Consider the following 17,996-nt stretch of genomic DNA (forward strand, 5'->3'; position numbering starts at 1 on the left):
TGACCTTGTCTAGCACCATTCCCTTCCTCAACTGTGTGAATAAAAAGAATTAAATATATTCTACTGAAAACAAAATATGCTGAAGATCAACGGGTCCGGCAGAATCCATGGAGAGAAAGCAAGTTAACTTTTCGAGTCTAGATGACTTCATCAGAACTGAAGTGGAGGGGCAGCACTTATGCAATAATTTTTTGGGGTGGTTGCGGGTTGGAGTGATGGGGGAAAAGATGATGATTGTTCAGATTAAGTGATCGGAATGTGAGAATGACAGGACAATGTGTCTAACTGCCAGACTGGGAAAAATCTCACTGCGGTGGGACTGTCTGTTCTCCCCAGTCTGGCAGTTAGACACCCCATTGTTCTGCCATTCCCGTCTGCAGTAATTTGCTCCTTAAATTAATTTTGTGCAAGGGATACTAATGTATGGCAGGCCATTGTTTTTCAAACTGTAAAACTTTGGAGGTACACCTAGTAAAGTGCAGAGAACAGTAGACAGATTATGCCTTCTCGTGATGACCAGGACTATCGAAGGAAAGAGAAGGTACATATATAGTGTTAGAACTTCACAGCACAGAAGGAAGCCCTTTGGTAGGTCTTGTCAGAGTTAGTCATCAAGCACATATTTACTTTAGTCCCATAAGGTACATGTTCATAGCTTTAAATTCAATACTTGAAAATTCCTTTCTTACATGTCCCCTTCTGGAGCTGTTGAATGTTCCTGGAGTAGATTTCTATAAGTACTGGGAGCTTTTTAGGTTGTCTCCCTCAAATTCCTTTACATATGAGCCCAGATGTGTATGATAGTAAGCGGATTAATGTAGGAAACATGCTGGCAATGTGGAACTTGTCTTAGCTGGATATATTTTTGCATCTAATTTGTGCCATGAAGTATGACCTTGCTTGGGAAATGGAGCCAGTCTGTGCACTATTCCAGGTAAAATATATTTGGACTTGTGGGTGAAGGGTTACAAGCTTGTAATCTTCCACTGTGGTTACGGAGAAGAAAAGGTTAAATGAAAGAAAATCCCTGATATTCACTTTAGGAGTAACAATTTATTTATTTAACCCAAACAGTTAACAAATTAACAGAATTATTAACAAACCGAATGATCGTGACCCCCCTCCCATGCACTCCCAGTACACCAAGTTCTAACTATTCCCGAACTGAACAAAATTCTACTGGTATGCTATTCCAAAAACACAAGTCCCACTTCTATAACCCAAGTAGTAAGAAAAAGTATAAATTAAAACTTGGTCTCTTAAAAGTCTACATGGAATGTGCCTTCTCCACTGTCTCTCCAGTCATAAATGCCTTTCTTCCACTGATCCTGTTGTCAGGAATGTTTTCTCTGTGAAGGCTCTGAGCTAGAAGTGCCTTGGTACTTTTTATGGAAAATATGGTGTTTTCTTCGAGAGTGTAATGATTTCTTGAGAGCTGGATGCTTATTTCTCAGATGGCAGTTCGTTCTCACTGATTTTCAAAAAAATCTTATCCCTATATACCTTGGATAACATATCAATCTTCTGATAGAAGCACTGGTCTGAGGTTGTCTTTTATTCAATTGGCTTTCAATCGCTGAGTGCTTGGTTTAAATTAATTGGCTGATTCCAACTTGTTGCCAAACATCAAAATACACCTAAGGTTTCCAATTGATACGTTTCCATTTTAGATCTGGCTATACATCCTCATCTACATGCAGACACCTTTACTTTGTATAAATCTTGAAGCTTGAAAAAGCACTTTATCTCTTAAAGGAACCATATACTGTTCTGCCTTTATATGAACAAACAAATTCTAGCTTCCTGCCTTCCAATTCATTTTTACGCTACACAACTTTGTAACAATGTCAGAGATAATGGGAACTGTGGATGCTGGAGAATCCAAGATAACGAAGTGTGGAGCTGGATGAACACAGCAGGCCAAGCAGCATCTTAAGAGCACAAAAGCTGAAGTTTCAGGCCCAGACCCTTCATCAGAAAAAGCTGTGGTCTCAGAAAAAGTAACAATGTCAGCCTGGTGCCTGTGGTGAGAGCCACTTAAATCCTTCAGAAAGCTGGTACACTGTTTCTTATTGGGCATATTGGCCTCCATGTTTACACTGGACTCCATTAAAGTTAGTGCTTGCTGCTGGTTTTTATTTTTCTGAGATGGTATGGGACACCATGAGTGAATTTTGTAGAGGCTGGGGACATATTGCTCACCCCTGTCACCCCCAGATGACTTTTAAAAAGGCTTCCCTGTGGTGACATTGCAGGTGTCCTTAACAGAGACCAGGACTTCCTCGAGCCTTTTGGTCAATCTGATTGGCCAGCCCCAACAGTGCCAGAACTCGAAGTGGACACTGCTGGTACTGCCTGGAGTGTCTCAAATATTGAAGATCCAAATAAGCCATGGTTATTTTGGCCACTTAGGGTTTGGCCAGGTAGGAAGATGCAAGGGGTGTGGTGAAAGTGGTGGTTTTTTATGATCACGGTGAGTGCACCCAGTGGATACTGTGCACTCACTAAAGTGAGTATGTCCCCTTCCTCCTTGCCTTTCCATCAAATTCAGTGCGGGAGTGGAGGAGGAGGGTGAAGGGATGGACACCTTCCCACACTTTCACTCCCGAGCAAATTACATTATTTTCTAAACAACCTGTTCAAAAATGTTGTTACGCACCTCAAGAGCGGGTGGGACTTTAAGCTTGACTTCCAACCACCGCCCCCTTAAAGGTGCCTAGTGCATCATGTAGTGTCTTTAAGCAGCTGTTAATTGGCCAGTTAAGGGCCTCAATAGGTCATGGCCAGGCAGGCTATTAAGAACCTTCGTTATTCCCCCCCCCCCCCAACCATATTATGGGGACTGGGCTGTGGGTAGTTGGTGAACTACCTACCCACCCCATTTTTTAAGGGTGAGGGGCCGAATGGTCTACTCCTGTTTCCATTTCTTATGGTCTTACGATCACAATGGGTTGACATTTGAGTGGAAAATTTGTCTTTCAGTCTAGTAGGTGCCTTCACCATTACTAAAGAGCATCCTTGGGTATACAGGATTCTGCTCTTGGTGGGTGGATGGCAGGTGTCTACAGAACCTTTGTGTAAGAAGAGAGATTTTAAAAAAACTAAAATGTACAAGAATAAAGCGAATACTGGACATAAGCAAATTTCTAAACATTTGATGTATTCAAAGTAACAAATATGCCTCCAGCTATGTTGAATTTTCATTGTGTGTGTAATAGACACTTTAGCTTTGCATTAGTGTCAGAAATGTATATAGAACCTGTATTGATGGACTGTGAATATCTCCATGAAGTGTGGTGACAACAACTCGTCAACTAGAGCAATAAAAGTAAGTATTTTATCTGTTGAACAGTTTGAAATTGTCAGTGATCTCTCGTTATGTATTCCGTCTGTTGAAAAGATTTTGTTTTGAGAAGCTTATATTACTTAAACAGATTTTTAACTTTATGGCTATAGGAAGTCTCTAAGTTACTTCGTGCTTTGTCTTCTCTGAAGTTTGTAAAATATGTGAAATAGATTTTGCGTTGAGGCACTTGTTTTATCTTTGGTACGCCATTCTTTAATTTTTCTATTTAAATTTTTGATCAAGGTCTTTGAGTACAGTAAACTTCATTTTAATTGCAGAGGATTCTGCGAAATGTGTCCGTGTTTTGTAGTATAAATCATGAATAAATCACAGAACATAGTCCACAGAACTCTGGTTTCCAACAAAACAAATAGTGTTCTGGGTGTTCTGGAACACCCAGAGGGGACCCACTTGTTCCGTGTCAATGGAGTTATGTTGACTGAGATTGCCAAATTCCACTCTTATTTCTCCAATATTATTGGCAGAGTTTTGAGCTGGTGGATAAGGAGAGGAGTTGGGAACTCACTCTTCACTCCAAAAATGAGCATCTAATTTCACTTCTCAGACTTCATTTTAATCCATCTGGGAAAAAGTAGAAAGTCACAGAGCCCAGCAACCATTTGCTGACTCCAGGTTGATTGACAATGGGACTGAATTGTGGGTGCCTTCATTTTGGACATTTGGTGGGGGTGAAGGGGGAGTGTTGGGGAGGAAGGAAGAGTCTGTGGTCTAAGTTTTTCTTGTTGGATACGTATCTGGCCACACAAGGAACGGTAAAATAAAACATACCTGTTTAGACCTTTCTTGTTCTAGATTCCTCTCTGCTACTACAAAACACTAGGAGGTTTATGCGGGGACCATTTGCAGTTGGCATTGACATGCATATATGAAAAATCACTCACCAGTGTTGAATTGGTGTCCTTGCTACTTTAGTCAAGCAAGGTAGAATCCTGAACAGATATTTTACAGACTGCTCCTTCAGTTTCTAACTCCTAGGTTTATTTAAAATTAGTCCCTTGATATTTTGCTTCTGTGATGTCTGTTTCTCCTTAACTTTTACACTTGCTGTCACTTTCTTGATATCTGGGAAGAGAACAAACATAGAAGAGAAGAAGCTTATGTACATTAAGCTTTGCTGACATCCCTCAATTGAACAGGGGCACATGACCCTGCTTGACCTGATGAATCAAGGTAAATTTTTGTGGTGCCATGAAAAGTGGTAGTAGACTAACAAATCTTCTACTCAATGCTGTGAGCATTGCTGGCTAGACCAGCATTTATTGTCTATTCCTAGCTACCCATGAGAACATGGTGGTAAATTGCTGCTGTGCATATGCTGTAGGTAGACCCACAATGCTGTTAGGGAACTAGTTCCTGGATTATAATCCAGCAATACTGAAGGAATGGTAATGTATTTCGAAGTCAGGAGGGGAATTAGCAGGCTGTGCTGTTTCCATGTATTCACTGCTCTTGTCCTTCTAGATGGATGTGGTCGTGGTTTTGAAAGATGTTGTCTAAGGAATATTGAATTTCTGCTGTGTATCTTGTAGATAGTAATGGCAGTGTGCACTGAACATCAGTGTTGGAGAGTCAGAATGTTTGTGGATATGGTGCCAGTCAAGCAAGCTGCTTTGTCCTGGATATTGTCGTACTGCTTGAGTGTTGGAACTGACCTCTCCAGATAATTGAGTATTCCAACACATCCTGTTATTCCTTGGAGATGGTGAATAGGCTTTGAGGAATCATGAGGCGAGTAACTTGGGAGCGAATCATAAAGTGAGATTTCTGCTCTTCTAGCTACAATTTTAGTTCGGTTTCTGGTCAGAATATCTTTGCACAAGTTTGTATATCTTGACTGTTGTTTTCTGCCTGTTTTTGCCACTTACTGTTCATATTTTAAATGTAAAATATAAGAATGAAGTACTGCAGTAGGAAAAGGCGATCGCAATTTCTGTTATTTAGGTACAACAATGAGAGTGAGACTAATGAATTAGAATCAACTTCATTTTGCCAGTCCTTGTTTCAATCCAATAATTTTGTGAGAAATAAATTACCATTAGTGTGGCAAATTGGACTTCCAAGTTATGGAACATAAGAACCAGGAGCAGGAGTAGACTATCTGACCCCTTGAGCCTGCTCCATCATCCTATGAAATCATAGCTGATCTTTTTGTGACCTGGGTTCTACTCACCCACCCTCTCACCATAACCCTTAATCCCTTTACTGTTCAAAAAATTACCTGTCTTAGCTTTAAAAACATTCAATGAGGAAGCCTCAACTACTTCACTCTTACCTGCACCAGCATGAATGGCAATGCCACACACTTCTATCTCACTTGGCCCTCCTTTTGTTTCATTGTAGGAGAAGATGGTTAAGTTGTCAGCTGCTTACAAAATGTCCATGTAGACAACATGCATTGCCCTACCCTCATGAATCATCTTCATCACTTCCTCAGGGAACTCAGTCAGATTTGTGAGACAAGTCCTCCCCTGCACAAAGCGATGCTGACGGTCTCTAATAAGTTTATTCTTTTCTAAATGCAAGTAAATCCTATCTTAAGAATCTTCTCCAATAATTTCTCTGATGTAAGGGTCACCAACCTATAATTTCCTGGGTTATCACTGTTAGCCTTCTAAAGCAAAAGAACAACATTGGTTCCGTCCAGCCTTCTGAGACCTCCCCTGTGGCTAAACAGGATAACAATATCTCAGTCAAGACCCCAGCAATCTTCTTTCTTGCCGCTCTCAAATACTGGGATAGATCCTATTCGGCCCAAGGACTTATCTATCTTAATGTTTTCAAGACATCCAACACCACCACTTTCTGAATATTGACATGCTCTAGAATGTCGACATATCCTCTCCAATCTTGGTATTAGCCACGTCCTTCTACTCAGTCAATACCGATGTGAAGTACTCGTTAAAGACCTCACCCACTTCCTCTGGCTCTACACATAAATTTCCTCCTTTTGAGTGGACCTACCCTTTCTCTAGTTACCCACTTCCATTAGAGGAATAAAATGCATCAGTTTTCTCCTTAATCCTACTTGCCAAGGATATTTCATGCCTCTTTTAGCTCTCCTAATTCCTTGTATATAAGTTCTTCTTACTTTCCTTATATTCCTCATGGGCCTTGTCTGATTTCAGTTTCCTAAACCTTACATATGCTTCCTTTTTCTTTTTGACTGAACTTTCAATATCTGTTTTCATCCAGGGTTCCCAATCTTGCCATCTTTATCTTTTATCCTCACAGGAACTCTGGTCAACTGGCCTTTAAGAGATTCTTACATGTCAGATGTGGATTTTTCCTCAAACTGCCATCCTCAATCTAATTATTCCAGTTCCTGTCTAATACTTCTGTAATTGGCCTTCCCCCAATTTAGCACTTTCACCCAAGGACCAGCCTTAACCATAATTATCAAAACTTACACAATTATGAGCACTTTTTTCAAAATGCTGTGCCACTGAAACTTTGATCACCTTTCTAACTCATTTCCCAATACAATGTCTACTATGTCTACATATTCTCCCATGAATCTTTCCTGGTTGGACCTAACAATTCTGCTCCATCTAAGCCTCAAGTACGAAACACCTTATCTAACACCAGAAAGGAAATGGAAAGCAATACAGGTGATTATTATGTATTTCACTAGTCATATCTAATTTCTAACCAGAAGAGTATAGAATAACTGAAATACTTCTGGAGTTTGCTTTTTGTAATGGATATACCCTTTCTGTTCTCTATGGTTTCTTGTGTCATTTTTATTCACGTTATTTGTACTAATCTTTTTGCATCAACAAGGGGACATTTTTCTACCTTTTTTTATCCTCTTCATCTTAACTCCATGCACATTCTTTGTAATTTTGGCATTGCTTTGAGTGTATTTTTAATACCTTGAAATATAATTTTTACACAAAGTTAATTAAACTGCAAGTTCTGGGTGCAAGCCATTGCAAACACTTGACTACACAATGTCAATTCATCAAGCGTATCTGACTTTGAAGGAAAGGTCCAGCATATAAATACGCAAAATTAGTTTTGGCTTTAAAACAGAATACCTATTAAAAGGGAAACATTCATCATTGTCCTGGTGCCATTTTACTTGTATTTCAGCTTAAAATTACATTCAAATGATTTGTGCACAGATTTAAGTGTTGAGTGTTCCCTGCTTTATTTTGTCATTCAACAGAAAATTATTGAATAGAAAATTTGTCCACAATTATTTTACTTTGGATGTCACATGTTAAGCGCAGAGCTTTTTAAATGTAAGGCATGATGCACAATGACCTGGATGCAATACTGAAATTGTCGTTCATTTGGTCAGGCAACCATACTATAAAGTAAATTTCTTCTATAGCAGGATGCAAGTGGAACCTAAGTTTCATTTCAGGGATAGTTCTCCATTTCAATATTGAAGCTCTTAATCTATTATCTTCTGTTACTTTATTTGGATGGCATCTGGTCTTTTAAAATGATGAAAACATAGGTATAAACAGACTATTAAACTTGGAATGTCTTTATTAGAACTACAAAAGCAAACTATAAAATTAACAAGCTGCAATTGGAAGATCTGTATAAATTGGCCTGACTTTTATAATGCACAAGACTGTAGTCCCTATTGTCGATTCCTGTGAACGTGGGTATTCGTCAAATTCTGCGTAATTTGCAGCCGGCAGTTCAAACAGTTCTTCAGGAATGATATGCAGAGGGAAAAATATACTAGAGAATGGAGGCTAAGTAGAAACACATGAAATGAGAGTACTACTTTTAATATGTTGTCCTTGAACAATGCCAAGAAAAATCAGCAATATAATCTGCCAACAGCAACATATATTGTGGAAATATTTTACATTGTAATTCATGGAGCTGACAAGTTCATTATTTCTGAAATGAATTGCTAACAGGTGGTAGATGCCCAGCATTCATCATTAACTTTCATCGGAGATTAAATGCTGTCACCAGTTTCAAAATACCAGACACACTTAAAACAGTCTCTGTACTTGAAAGGCAAACATCAATGCATTGCTTATTCAAAAATAACCAAACGAAATAAATCAATGCATGAAAAGTTGATATCTCCTAATGTTTGTGCTCGTTAATGGTACATTAAACTAGCTGCTGACTTCACTGAAGAGTGCACCTATTATCATTACTTTCTGTCTATATTTCATTGTTTTTGACAGCTGTCTGCATCTCTCTTCTGAGAACTGATTGAACAATGAGATCCTTCTGAGCAATGATTTCTTGATTGGTTGTTACCAAGGGTTTGCTGAGTAGGGATAAGACTTGATTTTTACCCTCCTCTCTCCCACTGCACCTCAGCTTAAGGTTCACCTTCTCAATTCCATACGTCCATGCCGTGATTCTCAGTCCCTATCTTCAGCACTTACTTTCTCTGAGTTGTTGATTTACTATCTAGGTTGTTATCCTCTGGCTGGTCTGTGGGATATGTAGCGTTTGCTGATCCTTTCTCTTCATATTTACAACAGTATTATTGAAGGCTATTTGTATTTTTTTTGCACCTGTGATGTGGGCATCCCTGGCAAGTCCAGCTTTTGTTGCTCATCCTCTAATTGTCCTTGAATGGAATGGCTGGTAAACTATTTCAGAAAGCAGCTGAGAGACCCCACTTGATTGGTCTGGAGTGTTGTGTATGATAGTCCAGATAAACATATTAGAAGTACATCCAAAAGGGCATTAACAAGCTAGAATTTTTTTTGTAAAATGACTGTTGATGGTAACCATGAAACCATTACTGAGACTGGTTTTCAATTCCTGGAATTATTAATTTAATTTTAAAGTCCGTTAGTTGCTATGGTGAGATTTGAACTTGTTGCTCAGCAAGAGGTATGTACCACCACACCTATCGTCTCCTAGTTATGTTGATAGTCAGATGAAATAAGGTGGGAAGAGATTTTGCTGAAACACAAAAGCACAAATCTAGGCCTGTGTTGTAAATTACATCCCTGCAACAGTTGAAACATACCAGCATTTCACCCTTTATTCCAAAAAATAAAGTTTATTGAAACACTATTTTAACATGAATAACATTGGGGTTAGTAACAAAAGATATCAATGTCACAGGAGGAGCTGCTTTCCTTGATATTACACAAGGAATTCTGCATTCTGCATTCTTGAGCACAGTCAGGCCACCATAAAGCAGGACTCCACCACCAGTGTGTCACCCAGGTACGTTCTGAGGCTTCTGTCATGAGATATAACGGAAGCTGATTCTGCAGTTGCCAGAAATCTAGCATTGCTGTGACGATTATGTGGGAATGGATATTCTTGCCTTGCATCTTTGAGTAAGTCACCAGTATTATCGGAGAATTAGATAGGTTGGACAGTTAGAGTCTTTTTCCGAGGATGAGGACTTCAGTTTGTACAAGAGGTCATAGCTACAAATTGAGGGGTGATAGATTTAAGACAGATGTCAGAGGTAGGTTCTTTACTCGGAGAGTGGTAAGGGCGTGGAACGCCCTGTCTGCCAATGTAGTTAACTCAGCCGCATTAGGGGCATTTAAACAGTCCTTGGATAAGCATATGGATAATGATGGAATAGTGTGGGGGGAGGGGCTTAGATTAGTTCACAGGTCGGCACAACATCCAAGGCCGAATGGCCTGTTCTGTGCTAAGTTCTATGTTCTAAGTCAAGTGTGGCATCATGTGGATTACTACCTCAAACAAAAATGACCATTGGGTTTATGTTGGGACATACTCCAACAAAGCATACATTTTGGAAATGGTATAGTTGTATGATTGACCATTGACTTTGCAGCGTGGGAGTCAAACAAATGACTTACCATTATGTATTCTCTGGTGGTGCTCCTCTGATCTAGAGACGAGATGCCACATTGTAAGCACTTCTTTTCTCCCACTCATATCCCTACCTTTGAAGAGTTATTAGTAAAATATTTCAGATAATTGTTCCTAAGTAGACAGTTTTGTGAAAACAAAATGTGAAAATGTGCTTATGGCATGTGCTGGAAATTGCCCAACATTCATCCCTAGAGTTTGAGAGAGAGAGAAAAACATTTGCATTCCATTAGTTTTGAGAGCTCTGTTTGCATGAAAACATTGAGATGACATGAAGTGGTGAAGTTAGTAAAACTTGATGAAATTATGGAGTTTAATTGGGAATAAATCAATCTGTACAGCTCCAAAGAAGGAAAATACTTGAACTCGAGATAGGGACTTGGAGAAGAACTGACTCGGATGGTGTAAAGTGGAAAGTAGTCCCTGCTGCCTTGCTCATCAGTATGTGTAAAGACTCAACTACCTTGGGTGAATTGACCCCTCATATTTTAGCTGCAACCTGCATAAGGTGAATTCTTTCTATCAAAATTATATCAGTGAATGCATTCGTACCATTACCATTTTCACCCTTTTTCTTTCCAGCTTTCTCTTACAGATTTATTTTTCATTCTTTCACAGTTTACTTTTCTACTCTTTATGACTTGTTGCCTTTTTAATTTTCCTGCATAGCTAGCTCTGTAATTTGTCTTGTGTAGTACTATTGCAGCTTTCATTGATGGTGAAAGTCTGCACTACCAGATGTTCACTGTCACCACGAATGGTATTAAATATACCTCAAGATCATCGGGCAAGAGAGACACCCAGATTTACTGACACATTTATCTGCCACATTCTCATTTCCCTCACAACTACATTTCCTTCATTCACCTATCCAACCTAGCCTTGAATGCTGAGGTTGAAAGAGACTTCCACAGCCTCGTGTGTGTGGGGCATGGTGGGGGGCGGGGGAACATTGTCTTGCCCTTCATTCTAAATCTCTTGCAATTAATTTTCTACCTATTGTCCTTCATTCTTGGTTCTCAATGGATGGAAACAGCTGGTCGAGTTTACTGTTCATGCCAGGGGTTAGTTGGTTGACAGTTGTACATTTATCAGCCGAAAGGGTGGTGTGTGGGTACACTGGTACTTTATCATCTCTGTCCTGATTATATCAAGTGCAGGAAGACCCCTGGATGGCCTTTCTCCTTTACCACTAATTGAGTGCCTTACTGGGCAATTATTGCTCAAGGCCTGATCTTGGGACCTGGAATTTGGGGGTGGGAGGGTCTTATACTCAGTCTCTCACTAGCCTTGCTGCCAGCGAGTTCCATCCCCCTACCACTTACCAGTAATCTTGGGTGTTGGATATGTGCATTACAAGCAGTACCCATGCTCAGAACTACCAGTCTTTAATTGGCTGGCTGCTCTCAGAAATGGGAATTCTACCCAGAAGAAGTGGTCTTGGAGCTCTGGAGAAGGCCTGCTGCTGTCCTGTTCTGTTTGTGTTCTGTGATAGACACATAATTCAGCAGGTCTTCACAAAAGGGACCAATGTGGGACTCCTGGTTTCCCATTGAGAAGCAAAACCCCTATCACCTTCATTGTACACTGCCCACCTTACCTGTGTTTCCATCTTCCCAGCGTCATCTTTTCGTATCACATTTTGCGAATGTTAAGGTGACTAGCTTACAGTCCGCAGCTGTTCTATGACAGTTTTGGACAAAATCTGAAACGATGGAGTACCAGACACAGTGCAAGCAATAAAACAATAGGAACTATTTCATTGTGCTCGTGGTTGTGAACTGGTATGTAAATAAGCAAAATGAAACACTGCACGCAGCCATAAGTACTTTTTGTTTACATCTAGTAACTACCCTTGACATTAAGGTAGAATTTGACTGTTTGGCATTCAGAAGCCCTCACAAACCTGAAGTTGGTGGGAATTGGGAAACCCTCAATGAATCATAGAATCGTAAAATCCCTACAAAGTGGAAACAGGCCCTTTGGCCCAACAAGTCCACACTGACCCTCAGATCACCCACCCAAACCTATTCACCTATAACCCACCTAATCTACGCATCCCTGAACACTATTGGCAATTTAGCATGGCCAATCCACCTAGCCTCCACATCGTTAGACTGTGGGAGGGAACCAGAGCACCCAGAGGAACCCCATGCAGACACAGGGAGAATGTGCAAACTCCACACTGACAGTCGCCCGAGGTTGGAATTGAACCCGGGTCCCTCTTGCTGTGAGGCAGCAGTGCTAACCACTGATCCACCGTGCCGCTCCATGTTTGGAGTCTCACCGCCCTCAAGTGGAAGTGCCCGAGATTGTTAGAGGACAATCATCTCAGTCCAAGGATATTACTGCAGGAGTAGCTCAGGGCATTCTCCTGCACCCAGCCGTCTTCATCAAAGACCTTTCCTCCATCGTAAGGTCAGAACTGGGGATGTTCACTGAATGTATGTGACTCAACATCATTTATGACTCTCCTGCTGAAGCAGCCCTTATCCATGTCTAGAAAACTTGGACCACGCGCACACGCGCAAGCACACACACACTTGCAGTACTAAGGCATATACATAGCTTTGGGCCAAGCACCGAAAAACGGGATTAGAACGTCAGGTGCTTGTTTTTGACCGGTGCAGATTCAGTGGTCCTCCTTCTGTGCTGGAGACTTCTATGACTCTACTTGTCATTTGCCAGTGTTTAATGTTCAAAGTCACTATTCAAGCCATGTAATTGCCAAAAAATGACCACCTCCAACAAAATAACTGAACCTCCTCCACATGATATTCAATGGCTTCAACATTGCTGATGGCCCCTATCAAAATTCTGAATGCTCCTATCAAAAGCCTGCTATTTACCAGGAACTAAACCTAACCAGTCATATGTAAATACTGTGGCACAAGTAGGTCAGGCTAGGAATTCTGCAGCAAGTAACTGACTTCTTGTTTCCCTAGTGCCTCTCTGGCATCCATAAGATGCAAGTGAGAAGTGTGATGGAATACCTTCCGCTTGTCTGGATGAATTCAGCTCCAAAAGAACTCAAAAATCTCAGTGTTATCCAGGAAAAAAACAATTTGCTTGTTTAACAACCCATCTATCACCTTAAAATGTTCATTCCATCTTCCATTGCTCAGTAGTAGTGGTGTATACTATCCACAAGATGCATTCTGAATGACTTACCAAACCGCCTTTGACAGTACTTTCCAAACCCATAACCTCTAATGCCTAGGAGGCCAAGAGCTGCATATGCATGGGAACACTACCATCTGCAAGTTTCCCTTCATGCCAGGCACCATCCTGACTTGGAACCACATCACTGTACCTTCACTGCTGGATCAAAATTATGAAACTCCTTTCTTAACACCACTGTGGACATCTCCACTTGGCTTGGACTGCAGCATTTCAAGACGGCAGCTCACCATCACCTTCTCGAGGCCAGTTGGGAGTCAGCTATAAATGCTGACAGCCAGCGAATCCCACATGCTGTCAATGATAAAAAGTACTCTACCATTTCATTGAGATCTAATGTAAGCACTTGGTTTTTCAATTGTAGCCCACTTAAAAAAAAAACAAAAATCTGGAATTCCGTTAGCTTCATGAGCAACCTTAACAATTTGAGCCTCTGTCTCTGAGTAGTGAGCATGTAGATCACTTTGCCTGTGCTGTTGCACGCCACCAAGCTTGCTTCATTCAGTATATTTATTGCTGTTCTACATTTTTTAAAAGATAGCATGTTTACTAACTTTATAAAATATTTCTTTCCAATTGGCCATTGATAGCACTGTACTATGTAGACAAAGGTGAAAGTTAATGCACAATGTCTGAACTTTGCTTCCCAGATTTCTAAATTGAGAACAAGTTGTTCCATTGCTTAAAAACAAAGCATCAGTCAGATGGTCGTGAATATTTTTGTGTTTCAGACCTTTACTGCTTGGTGCAATTCACATTTGCGGAAAGCTGGTACACAAATTGAAAACATTGAAGATGACTTCAGAAATGGACTTAAACTTATGCTGCTTTTGGAAGTTATTTCAGGTAATTTAAGCCAACTACTTTAACTATTGGCATCATAAAAGACAAAGGATGAGTAACTCAGTTTAGAAGTAAGCTCATATCCCTTTGGTGTGGTGTTACAGGGACAGCGAAGTTAAAGGTTTTATTCGTGGTTTGTAAGAGTTCATTTAACTTAGCCAAGTGGCCAATAGTGTCGTTATAATTGATTTCTGTTCCCCTCGACACTGGAAGAAGATAATCAGTAAGACTCCAACCTTTCATCCCTATTCAATGGATGTTTAGCAGAAGTCTGTTGACATTAAATAGAATTAATCACTTTTGCCCCATGCAGTTGAAAAGGCTGCCATTATTCAAACTTCACAAACAAATAGTGGTTCCTTGAATGAGATCCAAAAACCTGGTTGGTCTGGCAGAAAAGTGAAGGAGAGTAGTGGTCTCTCTTCTATGTGATTTTAATAAAAGTCTTAAAGTGAAGCTCCATTCCTTTTTTTGTTGTCAATCATACTGTCAGTTGCTCTTCCATTGGGAAAGTTTGTTGAGTTCTTTGCAGGTACAATCTAATTGTTTTATTTTTGCTGACATTACTGAATTGAATAAGTCAAATTTCTTGTTTCTCCTGTCAGTTTTTTTGTGTTTCAGTCACAGAAGTTTATAAAGTCCAGTATAATCCAACAGTTGCTTAGAAATTCTTGTCTTGGTTGCATTGCTTCTACAAATGATCTTATTCTAGTAACATTCACTGTATTTACATACCCAAATTTGCTGATTTTTTTCCATTATTTGGTTCACTAACCTTTGTGTAATCTAACTTCTTCAAAATTGTCATTTCTGATCTTCTACCCAAATATGTTAGGTTTATAACTTGGGCAAGTAACAGCTAACACAAACAATCTTTATTCACTTGCTGTCCTAGAGCATTGTATTTCATGATCAAACATTATAATGGGATGAATAAATTCAGATAGGAGAACCAAAGCAAGAAAGGAGAAGGATTCGTGGGAACAGAGGAACAGGAGTGCGCCAATCAGCCCACTAACCATGCTCCACCAATTAGATCATGTGACCCCAAGTTTTATCTGACAATACTGTTACACAGGTCAAATCCCAGGCAGTAATCTGGTTTGACAGATTATGTTTTAAATGAGAAGCATGGATAGAGTTGATAGCCAGAGATTTATCCCCAGGGCAGGATTGACTGCCATGAGGGGTCATAGTTTTAAGGTGTTAGGAGGAAGGTATAGAGGAGACGTCAGATGGAGGTTCTTCACCCAGAGAGTTGTGAGCGCATGGAATACTTTGCCAGTGGAAGTCCTGGAAGCGGAGTCATTAGTGACATTTAAGCGACTGCTGGATATGCACATGGACAGCAGTGAATTGAGGGGAACGTAGGTTAGGTTATTTTATTTTTGGATTAGGATTATTCCACGGCACAACATCGTGGGCCGAAGGGCCTGTACTGTGCTGTACTGTTCTATGTTCTATGTTCTAAATTTTAAGTAACGTGGTGGTCAGTCACTGGAACATAGACACATGAGGCTGCAGAATTTCTTTAACAACAGAACAAATTTATTAGACTAAATAAATAAGCCAAGCTATGACATAGAGAATACTGTTTCGAAAAAAACACAACAAAATAACGTTTTCAAACCTCTTCTAAATACCATCAAATTACAGAGATTCAAATCCACAGAAAGTACAGCCAATTTCTCAACTGCTTCAGTTCTACTGAACTGATTCCTGATTTATTTGCCATGCCAGTTTTCATGGTTTCGGAGTTTAAGATTAAATGTTTCTACTAAGGTAACTGTACTTTCCCTGAACTGTTCTATATTCCTGTAAAGAGAGAAAACTAGAAATGCTTCTGTCCAATCAGGTCTCCTGTAAACTTCCCGAAAAATGTTGAATCTGTGGGTTTTCCAAATTTAAATCTATCCTTGATTGTTCTGAACTGAAAACAAGCTTTTGCCCTTCAATGTTGACTCTAGCTGTCATAAACCCCATTGTGTATACATATATTTTAAATACTTCAAGATTTCATAGTTACCTGTTCATTGATATATACTGAAATAGATCACTGTTCCAGGACACTGACATTTGCCAAGGAAAACCGCAAAAGTCCACAACACCATTTTTGCCATTATTTTGAAATCTAAGCTTTAAAAATGATTTATTTATAATAAACAAAATACATCTTCCGTCAATCTCAATGATACTTTACTGGACTGTCTCCATATGCATTGACATCATTAATCTACTGATTTTCTATCTTGAACATACTCAGTATTTGAGTATTTACAGTCCTCTGCAGCAGAAATTCCCAAAGATCAGCAGTCCCCTTGATGAAGAAATTCCTCCTGATCTCAGTCTAAAAAACCTTGTATCCTGAGACTGTGTTCTTTGATTTATGACTCACGAGTAAGGAGAAATATCTTATTTGCATCTATCCATCCTGCCATGCCCTGAAAGAATTTTGTAAGCTTCAATGAGGACAACATTTATTCTTCTAAACTCTAGAGAATACAGGCAGGTTTTCTCAATATCTCCTTGTAAAATTATCCTGCCAACCCAGGGATTATTCTAGTAATTAATGAGAGTGATCCATTATACTCCGTCCGTAGAAAGCATATCCCTGCTTAGATGAGGAGACCAAAGCTGTAAAAAAAGTGAGATCTCATCAAAACTCTATATAACTGCAACAAAATAACTTTACATCTGGACTCTGGACTCTCATCCTTATGCAATGAAAGCCAACGTACCTCGTGCCTTCCAAATATATTGTTAGACTTAATGCTAATTTGTGGTAGCTTTATATTTGAATAGAAACACCTGGGCCCTTTGGACTCCTGCGTGTTCTAATCTCTCACCAAATAAATAAATATGCTTTTTTAAAAATGTGAATAAAATAAAATGTCAGTGTCAATGCCCATGCAGATAACTTGTCCAAATCTTCTTAAAGCCTGTAGTATCCTCCTCACAACCCATGCTCCAACCCAATTCCCAAAATTCATGATGGAATCATTATAATTGGTGCCACAGCTAAACAATTTATTTTTGGAAGAAAATTGAACAGCTGTGGACTTAGCACTGAGACTTGTGGTGTTCTGCTAGCAATAGTCTGCCGTCCTTAGAATAGTCTGTTGATTCCAACTCTCTGCTTTCTGTCTGTTAACCAATTATCAATGAATACTCGTATATTTCCCTCAATTTCATGCAATTTAATTTCATTTACTAATCCATTGTGTGGGACCTTCTCAAAAGCCTTCTGAAAATCCAAATACATTACAACCCACCGGTTCTCATTTATCAATGCTGCCAAGAATATCATTAAAAGAAGCTCCAAGTTTCTCAAACATTATTTCACTTGCAAAAATTATGTTAATGTTGTCCAATTTTACCATTCTTTTCTATGTCCAGTTATCACATTCTTTATAATAGATTCAAACACTTTTCCTACCACCGTTTTGAAACTTACAAGTTTGCAGTTCTCCAATCTCCTCCTCCATCCCTTCTAGAATAGTGGGATTACATTTGCTACTCGCCACCATCTGTAGAATTTTGGAAGATAACTGTCTAGCATCCATTATTTCCCTAACTACCTCCTTAAACACTCTGAAACAAAACCGACCTGGTCCAGTAGATTTAACCACCTTTAATCTGGTTAACTTTCAAGTATTATCTCCTTGGCTAATACCAGTTCCTCAGTTTGACAGGTCTTTTAGCTGCCTGGTATGTCAGGGAGATTTCTACAATCATCTTTTGCAAAGATGGATGCGAAGTAACTTTTTAGAATCTCTGCAATTTCCTGACCTATCTTTGTCTCAAATTTATC

General features: G+C 39.6%; 1 protein-coding gene across 6 annotated transcripts in view; it reads left to right on the forward strand.

Moving 5' to 3' along the window:
• LOC125454787 (alpha-actinin-2) overlaps positions 1-17,996 on the forward strand; it is a 99,261-nt gene that overhangs the window by 30,856 nt on the left and 50,409 nt on the right. For all 6 annotated transcript variants that reach the window (XR_007248100.2, XM_048535994.2, XM_048535990.2 and 3 more), the window contains exon 2: positions 14,074-14,188. Coding sequence is in view for 5 of the 6 variants with exons in the window: in XM_048535994.2 (XP_048391951.1) it covers positions 14,074-14,188 (115 nt within the window). In the remaining variant the exon portion in view is untranslated. The remainder of the gene's footprint in view (positions 1-14,073; positions 14,189-17,996) is intronic.

The sequence above is a fragment of the Stegostoma tigrinum genome, chromosome 9 (genome assembly GCF_030684315.1).
Source record: "Stegostoma tigrinum isolate sSteTig4 chromosome 9, sSteTig4.hap1, whole genome shotgun sequence".
Lineage (NCBI taxonomy): Eukaryota > Metazoa > Chordata > Chondrichthyes > Orectolobiformes > Stegostomatidae > Stegostoma > Stegostoma tigrinum.